This window comes from Magnolia sinica, chromosome 19 (assembly GCF_029962835.1).
Source record: "Magnolia sinica isolate HGM2019 chromosome 19, MsV1, whole genome shotgun sequence".
NCBI classification, from domain to species: domain Eukaryota; kingdom Viridiplantae; phylum Streptophyta; class Magnoliopsida; order Magnoliales; family Magnoliaceae; genus Magnolia; species Magnolia sinica.
Genome location: NC_080591.1, coordinates 33,526,561 through 33,549,033, shown reverse-complemented (window position 1 = coordinate 33,549,033; position 22,473 = coordinate 33,526,561). Strand labels below are relative to the sequence as shown.

Genomic DNA, 22,473 nt, shown 5'->3' with positions numbered 1-22,473 from the left:
TTTTTAAAAAAAAGCATCCTGAGATCTAAGGGCATCATCTATTATTATTGGATCATTTTCTATATTACATACCGACATGGTTTCTTCTATTATATTTTCTTTATCTCCTTTTATTAGTAGAGGTAGAAATCGGGTATGAAAGATGTACCTATTCTAATCCTCTTGGTCTTTTTAGGTATATGTCCTCGTTATTGAGACTGTTGATATCTTGAGGTATTTGAGAACTGCTACTTGCACCGAGATCTTGAGATATTGTCTCTTTTTTAATTATTGAAGAGCACGAGTTTTCATAAAACTCAGCATCTCTAGTTCTATTGTGGTGTTTACCGGGATCGCATGATTAGATTCTACAACTAAAAATCTATAAGCCTTACTATTTTGTGCATATCTTATAAAAATACACTCAAGAGATCTCAACCATATCTTGAGTTTTTTAGGCTCGGTAAGCCTAACTAAGGCTTTTGAACCCCATACCTTGAAGTATGAGATGTTTGGAATTCTATTCTTCTATAGTTCATATGGAGTCTTACGAGTCTTAGAGTGAGGTATCCTATTAAAAATATGACAGGCAGTTAATAGGAATTCTCCCAAAAATCTTAAACTTAAACCTGCGTTATTGAACATAGAGTTTATAATGTCTATAAGAGACCTATTTTTCCATTTTTCTATCCCATTTTGTTGGGGTGAATAAGGAGCTGTAATTTGGTCAATTATAACACGAGTTTTGCAAAACTCTAAAAATTCTAAGGATAGATATTCTCCTCCCCTGTTTGACCTTAGAATTTTAATCTTTCGGTCTAAATAATTCTCTACCTCTGCCTTATATATCTTGAATTTTTGTAATGCCTCAGTGAGATCGGCAGCTTTGAAGCTAGCCGTTGCTTGCTCGCATGAGGCACTCATGTTTTTTCTTTTCCTTAGTTTTCATTATGATATATCTATTTTATCCATGTCGTCCATCCATCTTGCCAGCTTATGTTAGGGCATGAGCCCAAAAATGAAGCAGATCCAAATCTTAAGTGGACAAAACCATGGGAAATAGAGATGATTCAACGCTTGCCATTAAAAACTTCCTAGGGCCCACTGTAAAGTTACTCACCAATTATCTATATTTAAAGAGATAGTTTTACACTCTGAAGATGGCGAAGGAGTCAAATCTCTCTCAGCACATTAACGTCTTCAACAAGTTGGTTTGTGATCCCAAGGGTTGACAACCTCAAGTGCAGGGTTGTGATGTGGTAATAACTCGGTGAGACTGAGGTCGACTCCTCAGGGAATGGGGAACACAACTTATAACTAGTTTAAAGGCAATGGGTGTCTGGGTTTTTAATTCAGTGAAGTAGAAAAGGGTTGTAAAACAAAAAGGGAGAAAGATCAAGTCCCACCAAAATAATAAAATAATGAATTCTCTTTTACAAGGTTTGTTTGTTATTGCAGGAATTGATGGAATAGGGAAAGTAAATATAGGGGAGTATTGCAAGTGTTGCATGCCTTATTGTATTGAGTTGTAAATCATTTATACTTGATATGAAATATTTTTGAGTTGTTTTGGTATGTCATTGGTATGGACCATGACATGGTTTATGTTATATATATATATATATATATATATATATATATATATTTTATTATGTAATTGACAAAGGGGGTGATTGTTAGTGCACTGATTTGTGCATCTTATTTGTCAATCACATGAGTCGTTGTGTCATGTAGTCGATTGAGCCTCTGAAAGATAAAGACCAAAGATATAAGAAGACGAGAGAATTAAGGAGTAAAAAACATGTAAATGAGGTACTTTGATGACCCTAACCCTTGACCCAAAACAACCCTTGAACCTGTAGATGATATTGGCTTAATAGGTAAACATTGTTGATCATGGCTTACCTTTAGAAACTTAATTAGAACATAATAAGTAAAGCTAGAAGAGGTGCGAAGCTGCTGTAAAATCATACACCCGAGATAGTAGATTTCAAGTGTTGCTCGATCCCATCAAGTAGACCTCGAGGGATCTTTGATAGAATCGAACATCGAAGGCCACTTGATGGAATCGAGTAGGTAACTCATATATGTCTAGTAAGTTATCTGAGTTTCTCGATGGAATTGAGAAGCCTTCGATGACATCGAATGATATCCTCGATGGCATTGGATAACAGTACTTGATGTCATCGAAACTCTGCTTGATGAAACTATTCAGCGATAATTAAGTTGGAAATCTGATGTCTTCGATGCCATCAAAGCACTACTCGATGTCCGCGAAACTCTGCTCGATGTCATCGAAGCCCTACTCGAGGCGTTCTGAACCGGGAAAGAATGTGTTCTTTGAGAAACGTAATGATTATGCAATGGTCATTATTTCAGCACGGGATCACTTTGACCCATTTGGTAACATAATCAACTGCTAGCAAAATATATGTATTATCAAAAGATTAGGAGAATGGTCCCATGAAATTGATGCCCCAGCAATCAAATGCCTCGAAGGTCAGAATGGGGTTCAATGGCATCATGTTTCGATGGGACAATCCTCCTAATTTTTGTCACCACTCACATGCTTTACAAAATTCATTGGTGTCCTTGAATAAAGTGGGCCAGTAGAAGCCACATTGAAGAATTTTCGTTATGGTTTTCTTGGCCGAAAAGTGGCTACCACAGGCATGAGAGTGACAGAAGGAGATGATATTTTGATGTTCTTTGTCAGGAACACATCTCCTTATAATCTAATATAGGAAATACTTGAATAAGTACGGATCGTCCCAAATATACTTGCATACCTCGGTGTCAAAATTTTTCTTATCTTACTTGGTCCAATATGTCGGTGTGATACCTATAGCAAGATAGTTTGCAATATCAACAAACTAAGGTAAATGGGAGACAATGAAAAGTTGTTTGTCAAGGAACATGTTATTAATATGCGCCGTCTCAATGGAATCTGAGATCACAAGGCTGGAAATGTGATCAACTACTACATTCTCTACTCCTTATCTCGAATCTTTACATTAAATTCTTGGAGCAGGAGGATCTATCTCAACAATTAGGACTCAACATCCTTCTTAGAAAGGTGCTTCAGCGCGCCGAGTGGTCCGGGAATACTATGATCTTGGATCCGATCAAGTAGGACCTAAACTTGTCCAGTGCAAAGACTACGGCTAAGAGTTCCTTTCCACAGTAGAATAATTCACATGGTTGGAATTTAGAGTTCTACTTGCGTAATAGATGACACATGATTTTTTTAATATTTTCTTTGGCCTAATACCGCCCCAATAGTATAGTCGCTCGCGTCACACATGATCTCAGAAGGAAAGTTCTAGTCGGGCAGCTTCATGATTGGAATGCTAATCAACATACCTTTAAGGAATGCTAATCAACATACCTTTAAGCTTGGAAAAAGCTTTGTGACATTCTTCAAACCGCTCGAACGGGATATCTTTTTGAAGAAGATTGTACAAAGGACGATATATATGGTTAAAGTCCTTTATGGATCTCCTATAAAAGCCGTTGTGTCTCATAAAGGAACGCACATCGTGTATGCTTCGGACGGAGGTAGGTTAGAGATAAGGTTAATTTTGGCTTTATCAACCTAGATTCCATTGGATGATGTGATATGTCAAGTACAATTCCCTTGTGAAACATGAAATGACATTTCTCCCAGTTAAGCATAAGGTCATTTTCCTTGCGTAATTTCAACACTGGTTTTTTATTTTCAATGCAATTGCTGAAAGACGAACCAAATGTAGAGAAGTCATCCATGAAGACCTCTATAAATTGCCCCATTATGTCTGAGAAGATACTTAACATGCATCATTGGAATGTGGCGGTGGCGTTACCTCTATAAAGCCTAGAACCGTGGAACCAATCCGAATCCAAACTGGTTTTAACGGTTCGGTTCCGGTTCGGTTCTAGGGTGCCAATGGTCCGGTTTCGGTTCCAAATATCCTAGAACCGTTAGGAACGGTTCGGTTGTGGTTTTACCTCAGAACCGGACCAAACCGACCCATGTGTACCCCATCATTATTCTTTTTTATGCTGCGCAACCAAAGTATATTGGTCCTAAATCTTTTACTTTAATTTATGCTCCAATACTTTCCAAATAACGCATGCAATGCAAATAATTTAGTTCAAATCATGTGTCCTAGTTTAGATGTACGGTGACCCAGGGATTAATATCAATTGATTATCTGACTATTGATTGGTGGGCATTGAATAAACGGTTAATTTTTTATTATCGAATGCTATTATCTCAACAAACAAGTGTCCACGAATCAAAGGTTACGATTGTTCGAATTTATTCAGTTTAAACTGAGTGGGTGTATGCCACGGCTACAATTTCCGAGTGACTGCGTATCGAGTGTCATACGCTACCAGAGCATCAAATAAATCGTCCGAAAAATATAAAATCCCTTCAAAATCCAAAAATCCCTCCGCCATTTGAAAAAGATCAGCCCCAAAATGCTCTCTCTCCTCGCCCATCCCCGCCCTTTTTTCCATCAAACCCATCACAAGCCCATAACCGTCCGTTCCTCATCGAGCTTGCATCAGGCCGAGAAGAAATCTCCACCGTCGATAGACACGCTCGGCGATGTCGATCCTCAACTCTACGTTTCCGTTTCGTTCCCTCCCATCGCAGCATCGAAGCGGGTGGTCTTGGTGAGGCACGGGCAGAGCACGTGGAACGAGGAGGGTCGGATCCAGGGGAGCTCCGATTATTCGGTGCTCACGCAGAAAGGAGAAGCTCAGGCCGAGACGTCTCGGCAGATGCTCCTGAGCGATACCTTCCACGTCTGCTTCCACAGGTAGTAGTAGTCCGCATTACCACGACAATCGGTGGTCCCGGACCCAGCGGTTCCAACTTCAGCAATTATACAATGCTCGGTCCGAATGTCTGTACACGTGGGGCTGATAGGTTGACGATCTAAACTCTGGTTGATCCCCGAACTGATAATATATCGGATGGAAACGGTGGGGATTGACCGACCACCATTGAAACATTCGTGTGGCCACTGAAGTTTGCGAATTTACTTGGTGCCCGCTGTGATGTTTGTGAGAAATCCACTCCATGAATCCATTTTGCCAACTCAAATAAAGCGCATCCAAAACTCAAGTGTGCCACACAAGAGGAAACAGTGGGGATTTAATGACCACGGTTGAAACATTCGTATGGTTACAAAAGTTTTATATCAGGCTAATTTTGTGTTTCAATTCATCCCAGTGGGAATGACCTTATAAGCAGTTTGGATAGCATATAAAGATGAAGGTGGACCAGAAAGGTTTCAGCGGTAGACCTTTCTTTCCCCACTTTTCCCTTTGCGCGAGGCTTTCTTTTGGGTCCGTTTCATTTTGATCTCATGTATTAAAATGAGCTGGCAAAACGGATAGACAGGGTGGATTTACCACAAACATCACAGTGGGCCACGTAGCTTCCCAGCGAATGGGTCACCTTGCCATCGAGCACACTTGTACAGACTCTCTGTCCAAGCATTGCACGTCGTGGATTGCCTGCGATGCCGTTCTCGCGGTTGGAAGATAGGTAGGGTTTATCGTGATGTTTTTGAGAAATCCACCCCGTACATCCATTTTGTCAGCTCATATTAAGACATAAGCCAAAAAACGAGGTAGATGCAAAACTCAAGTGAGTCACACAACAGGAAAAAGTGGGGAGGGAAATGCTTACTCTTGAAACCTTCCCATGGTCTACTTAGTGTTCATATGCCATATTAATGGTTCGTAAAGTCATTGCAAGGTCGTTCCCATTAGGATGAACTGAAAATAAATAAATGTTAGCCTGATCCAAAACTTCCGTGGCCCCACAGATGTTAAAAAAAAAAAAAAAACTGTGGGCATTCAATCATCACTGTTTGTTGTCATGTGGCCCACTTGAGTTTTGAATCTGCCTCGTTTTTTTAGCTCGTGCCCTAATAGGAGCTGGCAAAAGTATGGACGGGGTGGATTTCCCATAAACATCACAATGGCCCCACCAAGCTTCTAACCGCTGGAACTTCCTGCCGTTGGGGTCGCAGGCAATCCACGTCTAATAGCTCTGGGAAGTTTGTAACTGTTGATCTGGTGGATGTGGAAATGGGCCGGGCTAACTTGTCGGACCATCAGTTTTGGGCTGCAAAATGCTGGCCTTGGATCTCAATTTTAGACTCATGGCCCGAAATTCTGGGCCGACCATGTAAATGGCTTAGTTGGTGCCTGGGATGGAAAGCTTTTGTTTTTTTTTTTGTTTGGGTCGCCCTATGTCTTTTGCATTCGTAATCTGGGCTTAGTCCTGGGCTTGGGCCTTATGTCAGGCCCATGGTCTGGCCCGGACCTGGCACCCACAGGATGCCTGATTTTAATTAGGAGAAAAACACTGAGACTCTGGCAGAGTGTGATGGATGATACGCAGGCACTCAGAAGTTATTTAGAAATTGCACAAGTGGCCGTACTATTGAAACTAAATTGTTAATATTATGGATCCCAGTTTAGTTGTATCATGAATGAAAAATTATACTTGAATACCCTTTTTTTTTTTTTGGGTTAGCTTGTTAGTACACCCCACTGTCAGTTCATACATGACCGTTAGCCACCCCCACTAGGGATTGGTACCAAGACCTCAATGTTGAAACGAGGTATCAACAGTATCTGGAGATGTGGAAAGTCATTGGCACATATCTGCCATAATGAGTCTTTAGGAGAGTTTCCCATTCATGGAGAGGGCGGAACCACTGCAACCATTTTGAAGTGTTCAGTTGGTCTCTATGAAGGGGGCGACCCGGTTGGACGGACCTGAAGAAGATAAACAGATAGTTGGGGGCGTCAAAGATGATAGTCATAGGATGGGCCTAAAAAAGGTAGTAAGGGAACAGAGAACTTCACTGGGGAGATGGTAGAGATTTCTGAAGGATATGGGTGTGAGGAAAGGATAGTCGGGGTGAGGAATCCTGTCAAAAACAGGATTATTTCTGCAGAGATGAATTTATAAAAACCAATGGAAGTTATGGGGTACTCCTGCGAGCAAAGAGGAGATGAGCAATGGAGTCATCAACTTCAGCTGGAAGGCCTGGAATACGATCAATGGGATAGACGCAGAGTGGGATGGGTATATGAACAAGGCTCTGGTTAGGAAGTGGATGGCAGGATAGGAAGTCTGCCAAAGTGTTCGACTTTCCTTTGATATGTTTGACTGTGAACGTCCACTGAGAAAACTATTCTGCCCATTGAAGTAATTGGCTTGGAGGAATCTGCTTGTGCTTAAATTGGAACATTTACGGAAAGGATAACATGCCAATCTCTATCTGGAACTGATGCCCGATGAGGTGATATTGAAATTTGCTAATCCCCCTTTTCACTACCAGGATTTCTTTGAAGGTAGAGTGATAATACTTCTCACTTTGGGAAAAAGTACCACTCTTGTAACTGCGTATCTTATGCTACCCGTGGAGTTCTATGAAAAGAACAACTCCCCAATGAAGATCACTGGCATCGGTTTGGAGAATACCTGAATACGTGTGCCATGAGCATTGGGAATCTAGAGGGGAGATATTGCAACAGGCAGTTCTTTAGGGTTTGCACAGCGCGGGTGCACTTGTCTGACCAAGGCGGAGGGTTTTTTCGAAGCTGCTAAGAGAGGAATTCTCATAGTTGAGCAATGTGAGGAATGAACTCAGAGATATAGTTTACAATGCCAAGGAACTGCTCAATCTGCTTTCTGTTGACCAGCTTGTTAGGGAAAATTGTCAGCCGATTAGCAATGTGCGGTTGCGGCTTGTATTTTCCATCGACTATGTGCATCACAAGGAAATAAATTGTAGTCTGGGCAAGGACCATCTTCTTTTATAAGAGCATGATGCCATGTCTGGAAACTATCTCATAAAACTGCCAGAGGAGTTGGAGATGTTCATCCATGGAGGCTGAGAACAACATAATATCATCTATGTAGACTAATGCACACTGAAGGATTGGCCAGAAGATGGCGATCATTACTTTCTGGAAGATGAAGGAGCTGTCTTCAATCCAAAAGGGAGAACTTTCCATTGATAATGGGCATTTGGGATGGTAAATGCCGCCTTATGTTGATCTTCCAGATGAATGTCCAATTGCCAAAATCCTGCCTTAAGATCAAATTTAGAGAAAACACACATCAGTCAACTGTTGAAATAGTGATGTGTGGTTTGGCAGGGGGAATTTGTGTTATCAATGGTAAACAAATGTTATTTTGTCAATTGTTTTAGCATAATTGACTCTGGTTGGTATTCTTCTGCCATGTGGCGGTAGTGGGTTGTTTGCTTCAGATTCATCATCAGACAGGTCTTGCATAGTTACACGTTGCATGAGCAACTCCTGGTGTTCTTCAATGGAATCAGAAGAAGAGTTTGGATCTCGAATTTGAGCGTTGATAGTCATAGCAGGGGATAAAGGTGATTGGATGGATGTAGCATGAAGGAAAGAGGTGATTGGGTTGAGATCGGAAGGGTGGTCAGGTCTGGGACAGAAGAAGCTGTAATGTTTTCAGCCAGATAGGAATAAGGGGGCGTGTATGGTGTGGACTTATTAGGTTTGGGATGGGAGGAACGGGGAGGCCATTCTCGAAATGTGGGTGGAGTTTGAGAAGAAGATGCTATAATAGGGGTTTGGCTTTGTAGATATTTTTGGAGAGATGGAGGAAAAGTGTCTTTAAATGGGTTTGCAGACTCTGGTAATGGAGTTAAGAGGTTGGTGCTTGATGTTCGGGACATAAGGTAAAGAAGTGGGTGTAAAGGGGGGATGGGCTTGAAGGAATGATGGTTGAGGAGATGGTGAGGCCAAAATGGAGTATAACTGATTCTCCATAAACTTCTTTTCTGTTTCCTTTTGTGTAAGAAATGGGCTCGTAATGGTCCAATTGGTGACTGTCGTGCCAATTTAGTGTAATTCTTGTCCAAGAACAGAAATTTTTGTTTGCACCATTTGTAGGACAAGTTGGAGTTATTCTGAGAGAGCATTTGCTGCTGATTTGCCAAGATCTGTTCTAGAGCCTGATTTTGACGGAGTGCATTTTCTGCCTGCCAGTTTAAGGATTCTTCAGGGGCAAAAATCCGCTTCGTAGTTCCTTCCGAGTTTGCTCCAGCATGACTCTTAATTTTCCAGACATGTTTTACTAGTAGGTGAGGGAACTCAAAATCCTGAGGAGGAGGAAAAGATGGACGAGAGGTTTGTTGCTGTTACTAACTCACAACCAGTTGTACGTACGACTAGTTAACCTGGTTTAAAAGAATAATTAATGCTGATCATGGTGTGCCGTAAAGGTTGTTATGGGGTCATAAAGGCTGTTATGTAAAAGTAATGGTAGCAACCGTTACGCGTTTTGTGGTCGTAAAGGCTGTAATAGCTGTTACAAAAAAAATGACTTGTAAAGGTTGTTACAACCCTCGCATTGGCCTGTTATGCCCCCGTAAAAAGCCATAATGGAACCATAATGGTCCATTATGGGGTCGATACATGTTTTTCAGATTTTCTTCAATAAAAAAAAGAGAGAGACGTAATGGCGGTTACATCCTGTATTGTAAAGGTAAAGGTGGTGGCTGTTACGGCCACCGTTACTGTTATAAAATACCTTGATGTTGATAAATGCGTGGGGAATTAATGATTCAAATGTGGTATATTTGAGCTTTGAATTTGCCTCATTTTTAGGCTCATGCACTAAAATATTCTAGGAAAATGGATGGACGGCGTGGGTAAAACAACTATTATTGTGAGGCCCAAAGACTTTGCCATGCATACACGGTGCCCAAGTTGGTCTTGTGTAATATGGTGGCAATCAAGTGCTTTTTGAATACATCACTCTTATCTTGGAAACTGGTACGAGACGGATGCGGACCCTGATTTTTTCAGAGGCCCACCGTGATGTGTATGCGAGATCCACTCCGACCATTAGAGGTGTAATCTCATGCTGGGCCCAGAGCTAGAAAATTAGGATGATTCGCGATTTAGGTGGGGCCTACCAAGAGAAACAGATGGGAGAGAGATGTCCAACTTTGATATTTATAGGACTTGCTGTAATAAGTATCAAGGTATTCAAAATCAGTTACATAACGGCCGTTTCGTAACGGTAACTGTTACGCGTTATGGGGTTGAAACGTCCATGGTCGTTATAGAAAAGTAGGTCGTAAAGGCCTTGTAACGGTCTTGTAATGGCCCTGTAACGGTTTTTTCTAAAAATAAAAAGGGTCGTAATGGCCGATACGAGGGTCGTAATGGTCATTACGGCCTGTATAATAACAATAATGGTAGTGGCCGTTACAGCCACCGTTACGGTTTTAGAACACCTTGAGAAGTATGTAAAATCCACTACAACCATTAGATACCACACCAAAAAATAGTTATGAGGCCCAAAAAACCGGTTCATACATGATTCAAGTGGGCCACAAAAGGGAAGAGTTTGGAGAGTGAGCTTTTCCCAATCGTGTGGTCCACCCGAACCAAGGATGGTGCTAGGTGACACACCTGATGGTTGGGGTGGATTTTATATTAAGACCATGGTGGGACCCACTAATGATACCTACCCCTTTAGCATCTTTAGCATTAATAACTCTCTTCTAAAATTTATTAGCATTAATTAGTCCTAAAATTAGGTAGCTAGTTGGACGTTCAACTAGTTGTGTTGGAGCATTACTCTCTCTCTCTCTCTATCTCTCCATATATATATATATATATATATAGAGTCATGCTCCTCTGCGCACCTACGCACGTGCGCACCTTTGCACACGTGTCATGGGTGTCTAATCTGAATGGTCCATGTGATGCGAAATCCCATGAAAACCCCTGTGAAAAATTTTCACCCTGATCTAAAATTCTGGTGGGCTATAGCAAAGAGAAATGCAAATCAAGGGAGGAAACTGTTTTCATTTTTCATGGCCCATCAAAGTTTTAGATCAAAGTAAAACTTGGTCCCAGGGGGTTTCATGAGGTGCTGCTTCACATGAATGGTTCAGATTTTGGATCCACGAGCGTTTTCATGTACGAGCGTTTTCATGTGTGTGTGTGTGTGTGTGTGTGTGTCCCCATTGGGTCAGGTCAGTTCAGGTCATTTGAACCAAAACATTAATAGGTCAGGTCAGTTCAGGTCATCTGAACCAAGACATTGATAACCTATATGGGCAGGTCGGGTTGGGTTCCACCCAAGCTCACCCATTTACTTAAACGAGTCATATTGCTAACCCAAGCCCAACCCATCCATGATCAAAGGCAGGCTCTGTAGAGGAATTTGCACTATTGCCAAGCGATCCAACCCAAGCCCAACCTAAGATATTAAATACTCAGCCCTATCCCAGACCAGCCTGAGTCTCGACTCAACCTGAGTTCCGTTAGGGCATTATTAGTGTTTTGTGGGTTTTATATTCATGTGGGGTCAGGTATGGGTTGGGTTGAGTTGCTGGTGGATTCAATCCATCCCCAACTGATCCAGACCAGTTTAAGGATTCTAGCTCGAGCCCAACCTAACCTCAACTCGACCAACCTGACCTGACCTAAAGTTTGGGTTGAGCCCGACCCAATTTGTAGTCTTACAGGCATCCAAACAACCCAATTTGTGGCCCGACCCATTTATAGGCATCCAAATTTGGATGCCTGTAAATGGTTCAAGTCGTAAATGATTTACAGGTGTAAACCATTTACAGCCTGTCCTGTTTGACTGTAAGCTGTAAATGATTTTCTGTGTTTGGATAGCCTCTAAATTATTTATGTCCTGTAAAGGGAGAGTCAATATTTGAAAATATAGCCATTAGGCTGTAAATGGAGAGCCTGTAAATGAAATCCCACCTTTTTGCCTGTAAATGACATAGGTGTAAATTTCGTAAATCATTTACAGCCTATAAATGATTTACAGGCAAAAAAGGTCATCCAAACTCGAGTGTAAATGATTTCTCTCTGTAAATCATTTACATCTTTCCCCATTTACAGGCATCCAAACGACCCCTTAGTGGGGCCTGGCTGATGAATAGTTCCTATCATATGGTACACGAAGTGATTTCTTCTTCTTGAATGACGTTATCTTTTGAGTTGTGGGCCTTCAAAATAAGGCCCACCTGACAAACAGTTTGGATCACAATAAGCATAGCAGGGATAGTACATATAAATGAAAAATTTTCTTCAGGGAATTGGATTTAAAAATGACGTCCCAGTGATAAGGAATCTGATGTTTTCTTCATTCGAGTTGGAAATTTTACTTTGAGAATTGAACTTCTAATCAGGGTTTGTGGGTGGGAGGGGTTGTGATCAGTGGGCGGGGATGCAATTCAGCTATGTCATCATAACAAGCGAAGAAACATATGCAATGGCAAGACATCAGTAACTGCAAATCTTCAAATATCTGATTGAATCTTGGTTTTGAATAATACAGAAGGTGTGTTTGGATGCACCATTGAGCTGAATTGCGATGTTAGTCCAGTAATGTGGAAGTAACCAAATTGTAGTTGAGTCCTTTGTCATTCGTTATGCATTATGAAGATGATCATGAATGTTTGTTGCTTTCTTTCCATTGGACTGAATGTTTGCAATTCATTTCCATTCCGAATTGATCTGCATTCTTTTAATTTGAAAGATATTGAAATCTGTTTCAATTAGTTTCATGATGCATGGCATCTGAATTTGCACCATGTAATTTATCTGGGTACCTGGTGAGTTTTCTTCCTCCTCAATTGGCTTTCTTCTGTTACTTTTTTTTTTCTTTTCTTTCTTTGTTTATTTGCTTATGTATTTATTTTTTGTAGAGTTAGGAACTGTTCTATCCACTTTCATGTTGTCTAAAAAGATGATGAAATGGAATTTGGGGCTTTCTTCAATCATCCTCTACACATTTTGTTTTTCCTGTTTGAACTCGCCTCTTTTTTCTTAGAAATTTGCAGTTTCTTTCATAGTTCTACTTGGTAATTCAACTAAAAACTCGGCTGAGTCAACTCAACTTTGTTAGAAATTGAGCTGAGTCACTATGAAACTCGTTAGTGAGCTCCACTCGGTTCAGACTCAAGATGACTCATCGAGTCGGCTCCAACTACTTAGTCAACTTGACCCAACGCGGCATGACTCAAACCGAGTCACCTGCCGAGTACGTCAGTTTTTCCTGTTTGAACTTGCCTCTTTTTTCTTAGAAATTTGCATTTTCTCATGGTTCAAAAACCCGAAAACTTGATTTGATTTGATATTCAGGCAAGTCGGGTTGATTCAAAGACTTGACCCGAATTGAGTTGATATTTAATTATTATAAATTAAAAATATTATGAATATTTATAGACATTTAAAATTTTTAAACCTGTTTAACTCAAAAACTGAAAACATTACCCGTTCTTCACTGGTTAAGGTCTCTGCTTGTGCTTCTGTTAGATGAGGTTGGGGCTTTGAATCATGCTGAGTCATGTTGAGTTGACTGAGCTATTCAGTTGACTCAATGAGTCTCTTTGAGTCCAGGCCCAATTCCGAGTTTCACATAGGCTCGGCTCAAAATCTCAGTGAGTCAACTTGATTTGTCAAGATTGATCAACTCAACTCGGTGAGATTTTGAGTGACTCAGCTCGATTCACGTGGACTCAACTCGGTTTGTGTTTGTGATTCTCTGTGTGATCAATCTTCATTCTTAAGTTCTGAACCAATCACACTTTGATTCAGTTGGATTCGAAAGTATCATCATTTTAGTGTCGTTGTAGATTTTCATTTTTTACCCGATAGAGAGGTTTGGTTCTTCTCGTAATAAAAGGAACTTTGGGTTGTTATCTGTTTCAGTCCCCTTATTCGATCTAAGAGAACGGCTGAGATTATATGGGCCGATCGTGATGAGGAGATGATTCCAGAGTTCGACCTCAGGGAAATCGACCTTTACTCGTTTCAAGTTAGTTTGCATTCTGATCCTTCCTTGGAACAAACAGAGTTTGTCTGATAAACTTTAATGACAATCAGAACCTCATGTTTTTGAAATTCTGAAAGATTGTGTTTTGAGCTGCAGCTTCTGCATGTACATTCTATAGTTACTGGCTCTATTGATGGATTTCAGGGTCTATTGAAGCACGAGGGGAAGGAGAAATTTGGTGAGGCCTACCGCCAGTGGCAGAAAGACGCTGCAAATTTCAACATCGACGGCCATTATCCGGTGAGAGAGTTGTGGGCCCGTGCCAAGAACTGCTGGAATAAAATCCTAAAACATGAAGGGAAGTGTGTGCTTGTAGTTGCTCATAATGCGGTGAATCAAGCTCTTGTAGCTACTGCAATTGGTATTGTTCCCCACCCTTTATAATTCTCTGCTTGCGATATGTGGATTGGGAGCAATGAAAGTTTCATTTTGGAAACGTTATGTTATATTTCAATCAGGATTGGGAACCAAGTATTTCAGGATTTTACTTCAGAGCAATTGCGGTGTGAGCGTGCTGGATTTTACCCCACGGCCTGAAGGTGGCTCTCCTTACATCTGTCTTAACCGGTTAAATCAGGTGAATCCACAATGTCCTGATGGATACTTTTTCTTTTTTGGGAAGGTGGACGGTACCAGCTTGAGCTTCACACACACACACACACAATTGGGCCCATTCTGTCATGCCTATCAAAAAATTTGATTTGCCCAGCTCGTGCATGGCCCATTGACAGTCCGGATTGGGCTGTTTGGAACATGGGTTCCAAATCTCCTAATAGAAAAAAACCTGTTTTTCAGCTCCATGTTCATGGAATATTTCGTGTGTTCACTAAAAAGAGTATATCTTTCCTTGATAGGTCCCTTCAGCTTAGATATATGTCATGACTAGCTTCTAGTCTATCTAAAAATTTGTAGTGCCTTCCCATTTCATGTAATGCAGGGGCATTTTCACACTGGGCTCAAGTAGGGTCGCCTGTGGGATGCAGGGGCACACTCGGGGTGGGTGACCCATGTGATTTGGGACCCACGGGGGAGGTCTCGTGTTCGAGACTCCTCACCGGGGGTGATTAATGCGCATTTCACACCAGGCTCGAGTGGGGTAGCCTGTGGGATGAGGGGGCATACTCGGGGTGGGCGGCCCGTGTGAGGTAGGGTGGCTCGTGTGAGGCGATACCCATGTGATTTGGGTTCCACGAGGTGGTTTCGGCTGAGGTCCTAAGTCCTAACCCATGCGATGTGGGCCTTGGGCTATGAGATAAAAGGATTAATTCGCCATGCTCTAACGGTTCGAGCTTTTAGAGCCAGTGGTTAATTGTCCTGCATCAAATTGGTATCAGAGTAGGAGGTCTCGTGTTCGAGACTCCTCGCCGGGGGTGATTAATGTAGGGGCACACTCGGGGTGGGTGACCTATGTGATTTGGGGCCCACGGGGGAGGTCTCGTGTTTGAGACTCCTCACCGGGAATGATTAATGCGCATTTCACACCGGGCTTGAGTGGGATAGCTTGTGGGATGTGGGGACACTCGGGGTGGGCAGCCCGTGTGAGGTAGGGTGGGTCATGTGAGGCGATACCCATGTGATTTGGGGCCCACGAGGGGGGTTCGGCCGAGGTCCCTAACCCATGTGATGTGGGGCCTGGGCTAGATAAAATGATTAATTCGCCATGCTCTAATGGTTCGAGCTTTTAGAGTAAGTGGTTAATTGTCCTGCATCATCATGAAAGCATTGTTCCCCGATTGTTGAAATTTAGATGGGAATTTGTTCCTTGAACCATGTCCCAGCTGCCATTCCTTTGCTTATACTTGCTGAGATGTTATGCCCACCCCTAAAACTGACATTTCCATTCCTCTAGGGGTAATTTAGTCATATTAAGGTTTTTTTGGAGTGCTTTTTACCATCAATGTAATGATGAAGTTACTGTTGTAGGGATGGAACTTTCAGTTCTTGGGATTGGGGATATTAATTCCCTCTACTTTTAAATAAATTCATCAGATATGTCTAACTAGTGTAGGAACTTGCTACTTGTCCTAATGGAATGAATTCATGCATGCTGTACAAGGCAAGACTTCTATGATGATTCACCATTTTGTAAATGGTGGTGACTTGTCCTCGGCACTCAATTACAGCCATCCGGACCATTCAAATTGTAGGTCATATTGTGGATGGAGCGTATCTCTAAAATCACACTGATCTAGTATCCTAACCATCCAACTGATGGTTGCCAAATGGTTGATTAAAACTTAAAATAGAGTGAGTGGTTCAAATTTGAAGGGAAAAATCAGAGGGTTACTATTATCTTTTCAGTGTAATTTTTGGGTTATGCTCCATCTGCAGCTGGTTTAGTGATTTGAATTCTCTGGATTGCCATACATCTATGCTATGTTTATGGATGGAGTCAACACCACTTTTTAGATGGTACTAAGCTAACCTAGGGGTCTATCCTGCTTTCAAAATCTCTTGCGCAGTCCGGTGGTGCAAAGATGCTTGGGGAGGTGCATCAATAAGCATGAGATTTTTTTTGAAAGGTGAAAACACACTCTTAGACCCGCACAGACGCCACATGGGTTCTCGAACCTTTGACCTTAGAATTGAAACACACTATGTCTACCATGGAGCCATGAGTAGAGAGCCCTCAATAAGCATGAGATTATGTCTATCAATAGTCAAATGACTCAAAATCTTTCATTAAGAACATCAAAGAAATTCAATGTATTCGTAAACTGGAAATTCGATCAAATCATCTTCAGCATGAATATATTTGGCAGATATGGCTGTCGACATTGATCATAAATTGTTCACTTGAACATTAGTCATCTGAAATCCAAAAATGTCCCATGGGTTGCATTACCATGAGTCTTTTTTTTTTGGGTTGTGTGTGGAACTGCATAAGTGGTATTTTTCATATTTGATTAATCGAAGAATTTTCTTCCAGTGGAGTTTTATTTACCTTTGAAAAAAATTTAAATGAAGAGTTTGGCTAATTCAACGTGGGTGTTAACACAAACTCCTCTACAGGCTGAGACATATATAACTTTGACTCACTCATGTAAGATCCAATCTGTCCCTCAGGTGGCCTTACCATTTAGATGCCCTGGTAAAAAACTCAGGTTGGTTCACTCATCAGTTGGGCCTTGGTGTACAAAAGAATTGGGTGGCCGTCAAGGTTTTTATTGTTATTATTATTTGTTCCATACATTATGGTCCAGCTGATGGGTACTGCCTGATTCTCAGGCCAGGGTATGTATAGGCAACGTTTTAAATATTGTTATCGCGTAATGTATCACACCCTTGGGATACGGATAAATATCAGCTATCGCATGGGATATATCGGTTGTATCGCATAATGTATCGCTGTTGTTGGAAACATAGGAACATTGAGAAAATGGTCGAATTTTTCAATGAAACTTCAGGGATTGTTGAAAAAGACATCAATACACACTTAGAAATCAAAACATTATAAAAAAAGTGCACATAATAGGGGTTTCCTTTGTATGGGGTCCTAATATATGTGCTTTCCAATTGAACTGATGCAAGTATATTCAAAGTCTATTCATATAATTTATACACGTAAGAAGACATGTATGGAAACACAAGCAATACATTCGAAAGTAAAAGAAGAATAACTAGATCAGGTTACATACATGTTTAATTTTATGTTTAGATACAAAGATTGCAACTGATTTGTGAGAAATTGAGAAATTTTGATTTTTCTCAATTTTCGCAACTTGATCCATCTCCCCAAAATCTCGAAATTGAAGTTCCAAATCCATAAATTTTCATGGAAAACATGAAGAATCATAGATTTATAACCATTTGACTCGGGTTTAACGTGATTTACAACAAAAACATTGATCGAAAATTGAAAATGCTCACTAGATCGAATAGGTGGGATATATCGGCACTACCTGTGCGTTTCGTATCGCATAGGTGGGATATAATATATATCGTGGGATATATCGGCTGATATCGTCGATATTTAAAACACTTTGTAAAGGGTGTGATCGACTTGATGGCAGCTTGGATGTTCAACACAAGTTCCAGTTTGGTAATTGTGGTTGCCTGTGGATGGGCTAGGATCTCAACACATTGAATTAGCAAACCTCTGCATTGAATAGATTTGAGCAACTAGTGTATTTCGTAGCTTAATCAATTAACTCACATTTGAACATGTAATTTCATTGAATTTTCGGTCAAATGTATGTATGTACACACGCACAATCTTTTTTCTTTGAAGTTCCTCTATTGTTATCTAGGCCTTTTGGAATGAGTTTTGTGTGGGTTTTTGCAACTTCTCTTCAGTGCTGTGAAGCTTGTTGTGAAGGTAATTATACAGCTTAAATGATGCTGTTGCAGACCCCAAATTCTCCTATTGCTGCAGGGAGTTCTGGGGGTAGAAAAACCAGCAAGCGAATCGTATTGGCCTGTTATGGAGTCACACAAAGCAATTCTGAGGTATGGAAAAGGCATTCATCATGCACCTGCTTTATATTTCTGAAATTGACTCAAAGTGCTCTCCTTAAATCCCATCTATTCTTTTCTTCTTTCTTGGCTCGTTACAAATAATTACCTTAAATATGGGCTTTGGCATTTTGTAGATAAATATTGATAGATGGAGGGCTTTTCAATCCAACATGCATGTTTACAGCAGTCCATGTACATGCTGACACACGTGTCACTGTGGCACATGGGTGCAAGATCCAAGCTGTCCATACGTAGTTACAGGATCCTTCTAACTAGGTGCAGCTCCTGCTTTAAATTGCACTTTGGACTTTTACACCCATTCCAGCTTCCTACCTGTTTCTACTTGTTTTCAAAATCCCTGCTCCCGCATGCGAATCTTTGCCGCTTCGCTTCACACTTCGTGCAACTATACATCAGGTAAGTCCCACTATGCAGCTGCCATGGCCCAAGAAATGGCTGGTTGACTCACCATCTGCCAAAATACTCGGAACAGATGGATAGAGTGGAAAACTTGGCCAAGTATTTTTCAATGTCCATCGTTTCATAAATTGTGCCTAACATGATTAGTGCACCGTCCTGAATGGACCATCGTATCTATATGGTGGTACTCACCTGATGGATATGCCATGATGGTACCTGTGGTAGCATGTTACTAGGCTTCCTCACGCATGTGGGATTTGAAAGCCTCTCGATAGATATATTGTGAGAATAAGGATCTAAATTCTTTGGATTTTTAAATATGACAACTACCTGTAGAATGTATTTTTCTTTTTAAAATCAAACTTCTTGAAAGAGTTAACAATCAAAAGAAAGATCTTGGGAAGTGTTATATTTGAATTTCTGTGCCTGGGTATGGATTTATTTTACACCCAACTACTTGGGGTACATACCTTTTGTTTTATTATTGCTAGGGGATTCTTGTAATCTTTCTTTCTTTTGGTTTTAGCTTAATAATGAAAAGTAGGTCTAGTTAATCATGAAGAAAAGAGAAGAAGAGAAGAAGAAAGATGAAGTGAAAGAAGAAAAGAAGGAGAGAGGGCTTCAATCCTTCACACACCCCCACCTCTCTTTATTATTATTAGGGCAATTATTAATCATATGAAAATTACAATTATACTTCCCTTAGAAATAATATAAAACAATGCCATATGAGCCTAAAGACTCTAACCCAAACATATGATCAAGCTCAACATAAATCCAAAACTATATGTGGACCACATGAGTGACCTATGGACCACACATTTGGCTCGTACATGTGGTCATAATGCATCAACACTCCCCCTCAAGTTGGAGCATATATATCATAAATGCCTAGCTTGACCAAGAATCTATCCAGATGAGCCCAACTTAAAGCCTTTTAAACATGTCTACCACTTGATCTTGGAACTTGACAAATGGTATACATATTTCCTTGTTAGCCACCTTTTCCCTAATCAAGTGACAATAAACTTCAGTTTGCTTTGCTCTTTCGTGATAAACTGGATGGTTGGCGATATGCGATGTTACTTGATTGTCAAAATACAATCTAATAAGAACATCACCGTGAATCCAAGATCGCACTTTTATGATGCAGGACATGAAATTTAAATATGATGTGCAAGAATTCAGGCTTAAGATCATATTAGTTCAGAAACAACTACATAAATTCCATATCCCACATGAAAGTCCAAACATTCAATTAAGGGGAATCTATGCGGGTCTAGGCCTACACAGCTAGGACTAGATCACTAAAGAATTATGAACCAAACGATACTCAAAGGTCAATAAAAATCATCCACACATGCATAGTAATCAGTTCCTAAATCAAGGGATACACCAATTTCAATTCAAGGAACCCTAGGATGGGAGAAGGGGCAAATCAACTAGGGATAATATAATCTAGGGTTAGGATTTATGAAATTAGGTATAAAAAGAGGAAAATAGGAAGAAACCCTGAACCTGAGGCAGCTCCTGCATATGGACAGCGGGCCAGGTGCGTCTGCACGTACGCTCGGGGCTGGCCGCACTTGTGGTGGGGGACTGAATCCAAAAAAGGACTCCTTGGCTTTGGTCGGCCAGACTTGGGCTACAAAACCTCCAAATCTCACGTCGATCCGAGCTATGGTCTGGGCATGGTGCTTCGTCAAAGTTTCAGCCCTCCTGCAGGGCCAGATTTTAAAAACTGGTTGTAGAGGGATGAACAGCTGCAAAACAAACGGATTTGATGCGAAGATGGTTATGGGATGTATGAAATAAGATGGAGGGGTGGATTGGGATAAACGTGGCTTCGTACCACGGTAGTTAGCCCTTTGAAAAGGGAGGGCTTCGCACCCACTTTAATCTCAGCCCTTCGAAAAGAGAGGGCTTCTCACCCACTTAATTTTTCTACAACTCAGAAACTCAGAGAGCAGAAAAACCACGCATGAATTTTTATTCAACTTCAATGAATTAAAAGAACTACAAGGGGTGCCTATTTATAGGGGAAACCCTATACTATACCTCTAAACTCGTGCCATGTGCGCAACCTATTACTTGGCGATGAAGTAAACTAAAATAAAAACCAAACAAAGAAATCTAAAGCATTCATTATGTTCTAACTAATAACAATAAACAAAACCTAAAATATGAAATTAATCCGACTAGTGGGCCACGATCATGAGATTTCATGATGGGCTTTTCTAGATTATCGGGCCCACTCCTTTGAACAAAACTCCGTCTTCTAACTAGGAGGCCCTCCCTGGATGTCGTCATCGATCCAGATCAACGGTGGGGCCCTCATTCTTCTGGCGTACGTGCGTAGGGGAGAAGGGGGCGTGCATGTGCGTGAGATGTCCCCATCATTTTATTTCTTCGACCAAATAAGTTCGTATGTTGCATGGGCCATTGCCCTGTACTTTGATTCCACGCTTGACCGAGCGACAATACTTTGCTTCTTGCTTTTCCATGTAGATAGATTCCCCCTTACAAAAGTATAATAAGCTATGGTAGACTATCTATTAGAAGGAGAGCTAGTGATGCAGGACGGTTTAAACTAGAATGCATGTGTAAGCACAAAAATAATCCTGTGAAATAAACTAAGCAAATCAATTGAAATATTCACATTTCACATCATAGTAAAGATAATAATAAAGGGAACATGCAACAGTTGCAGACCATCATCACAATCCTGCAGTACCGTATTCAAATTACGCGTGGATTGGATCCGACGAGGGACGGGACCTCCTGATCTTGCATGGTTTCAATCCAACAATCAATGCAACTTCTCTGGTCCAAGAAATCAAAGGATTTCTGGAATAAGAACGGCTGAAAAATCTGAGAGAGGGTTGGGATTAATTCTCAGATTTTCAGGGTCAATAGTAAAAAAAAAAAAAGAAAAAAAAGAAAAAAAAAGAAAAGAAAAAGAAAAAAGACTAGGCATTGAAAGAGAAGAAGGTTGGAGGGTTAAAAAAAGAATTTAGAAGAAGAGAAGAGATTAGGGGAAGAGAAGAACTTACTACAGAGAGAAAGGGGAAGGAGGCACCAAACTTTCATTAAAAAAACATAATTTAGTTGTGTAATTAACCATATCTTCAAAATCATCCTCGATTGTGCCATGAACCATCATCAAGCCATAAAGATGTATTCGGGTCTGATGTTCGCACCAACTCCCCTCGGGTGAAAAGAACTTGGCTCCGACAAGTTAAAACTTTTGCGCGTCTCAAGAAGGTCCGGATCAATCCATTGCAGTTACACTTCTGTAAGCCACGTGGAATCGAATGGTGGCTTGTTCTTCCATTTGACAAGGTACCTTGGGAAGCCCCCATCTCGTGTGGAAACAATCTCTTCATCCACTATCCATTCAATCTCTTCCTTACGGTCAATTGATGGAGGAAGGGGTGGAGTAGGTTGAGAAGTAAAGTTGGAAAGTGGCTAAGGGTAGGAAGAAGAAACAATGGAAGGGTTAGGACATAGGACTAGATCTTTCACATCAATTGTCGGATTTATTCCTATTTCAAGTGGAAGTAGAGCTGGACATAATCTAATCGATCCGACAGATCCGACCCTATCCGACCCGATCCGATCCGAACCAAAGGCCAGGATCGGGTCGGATCGAGTAGGCCCACTCAGATCCGACCGTACATCGGATTGAGTTAGGATCAGTGGCCAAACCGGACCGATCCGATCCGGGATCCGATTCGAGT

General features: G+C 41.0%; 1 protein-coding gene across 1 annotated transcript in view; it reads left to right on the top strand.

The window, feature by feature from the left end:
• The first annotated feature begins 4,368 nt into the window (after nt 1–4,368).
• LOC131234470 (probable 2-carboxy-D-arabinitol-1-phosphatase) overlaps nt 4,369–22,473 on the top strand; it is a 37,659-nt gene continuing 19,554 nt past the window's right edge. Inside the window, exons 1-5 of the mRNA XM_058231377.1 lie at nt 4,369–4,787; nt 13,732–13,837; nt 14,000–14,216; nt 14,314–14,432; nt 18,206–18,304. Of these exons, the coding sequence (XP_058087360.1) occupies nt 4,444–4,787; nt 13,732–13,837; nt 14,000–14,216; nt 14,314–14,432; nt 18,206–18,304 (885 nt within the window). The 5' untranslated portion in view covers nt 4,369–4,443. The remainder of the gene's footprint in view (nt 4,788–13,731; nt 13,838–13,999; nt 14,217–14,313; nt 14,433–18,205; nt 18,305–22,473) is intronic.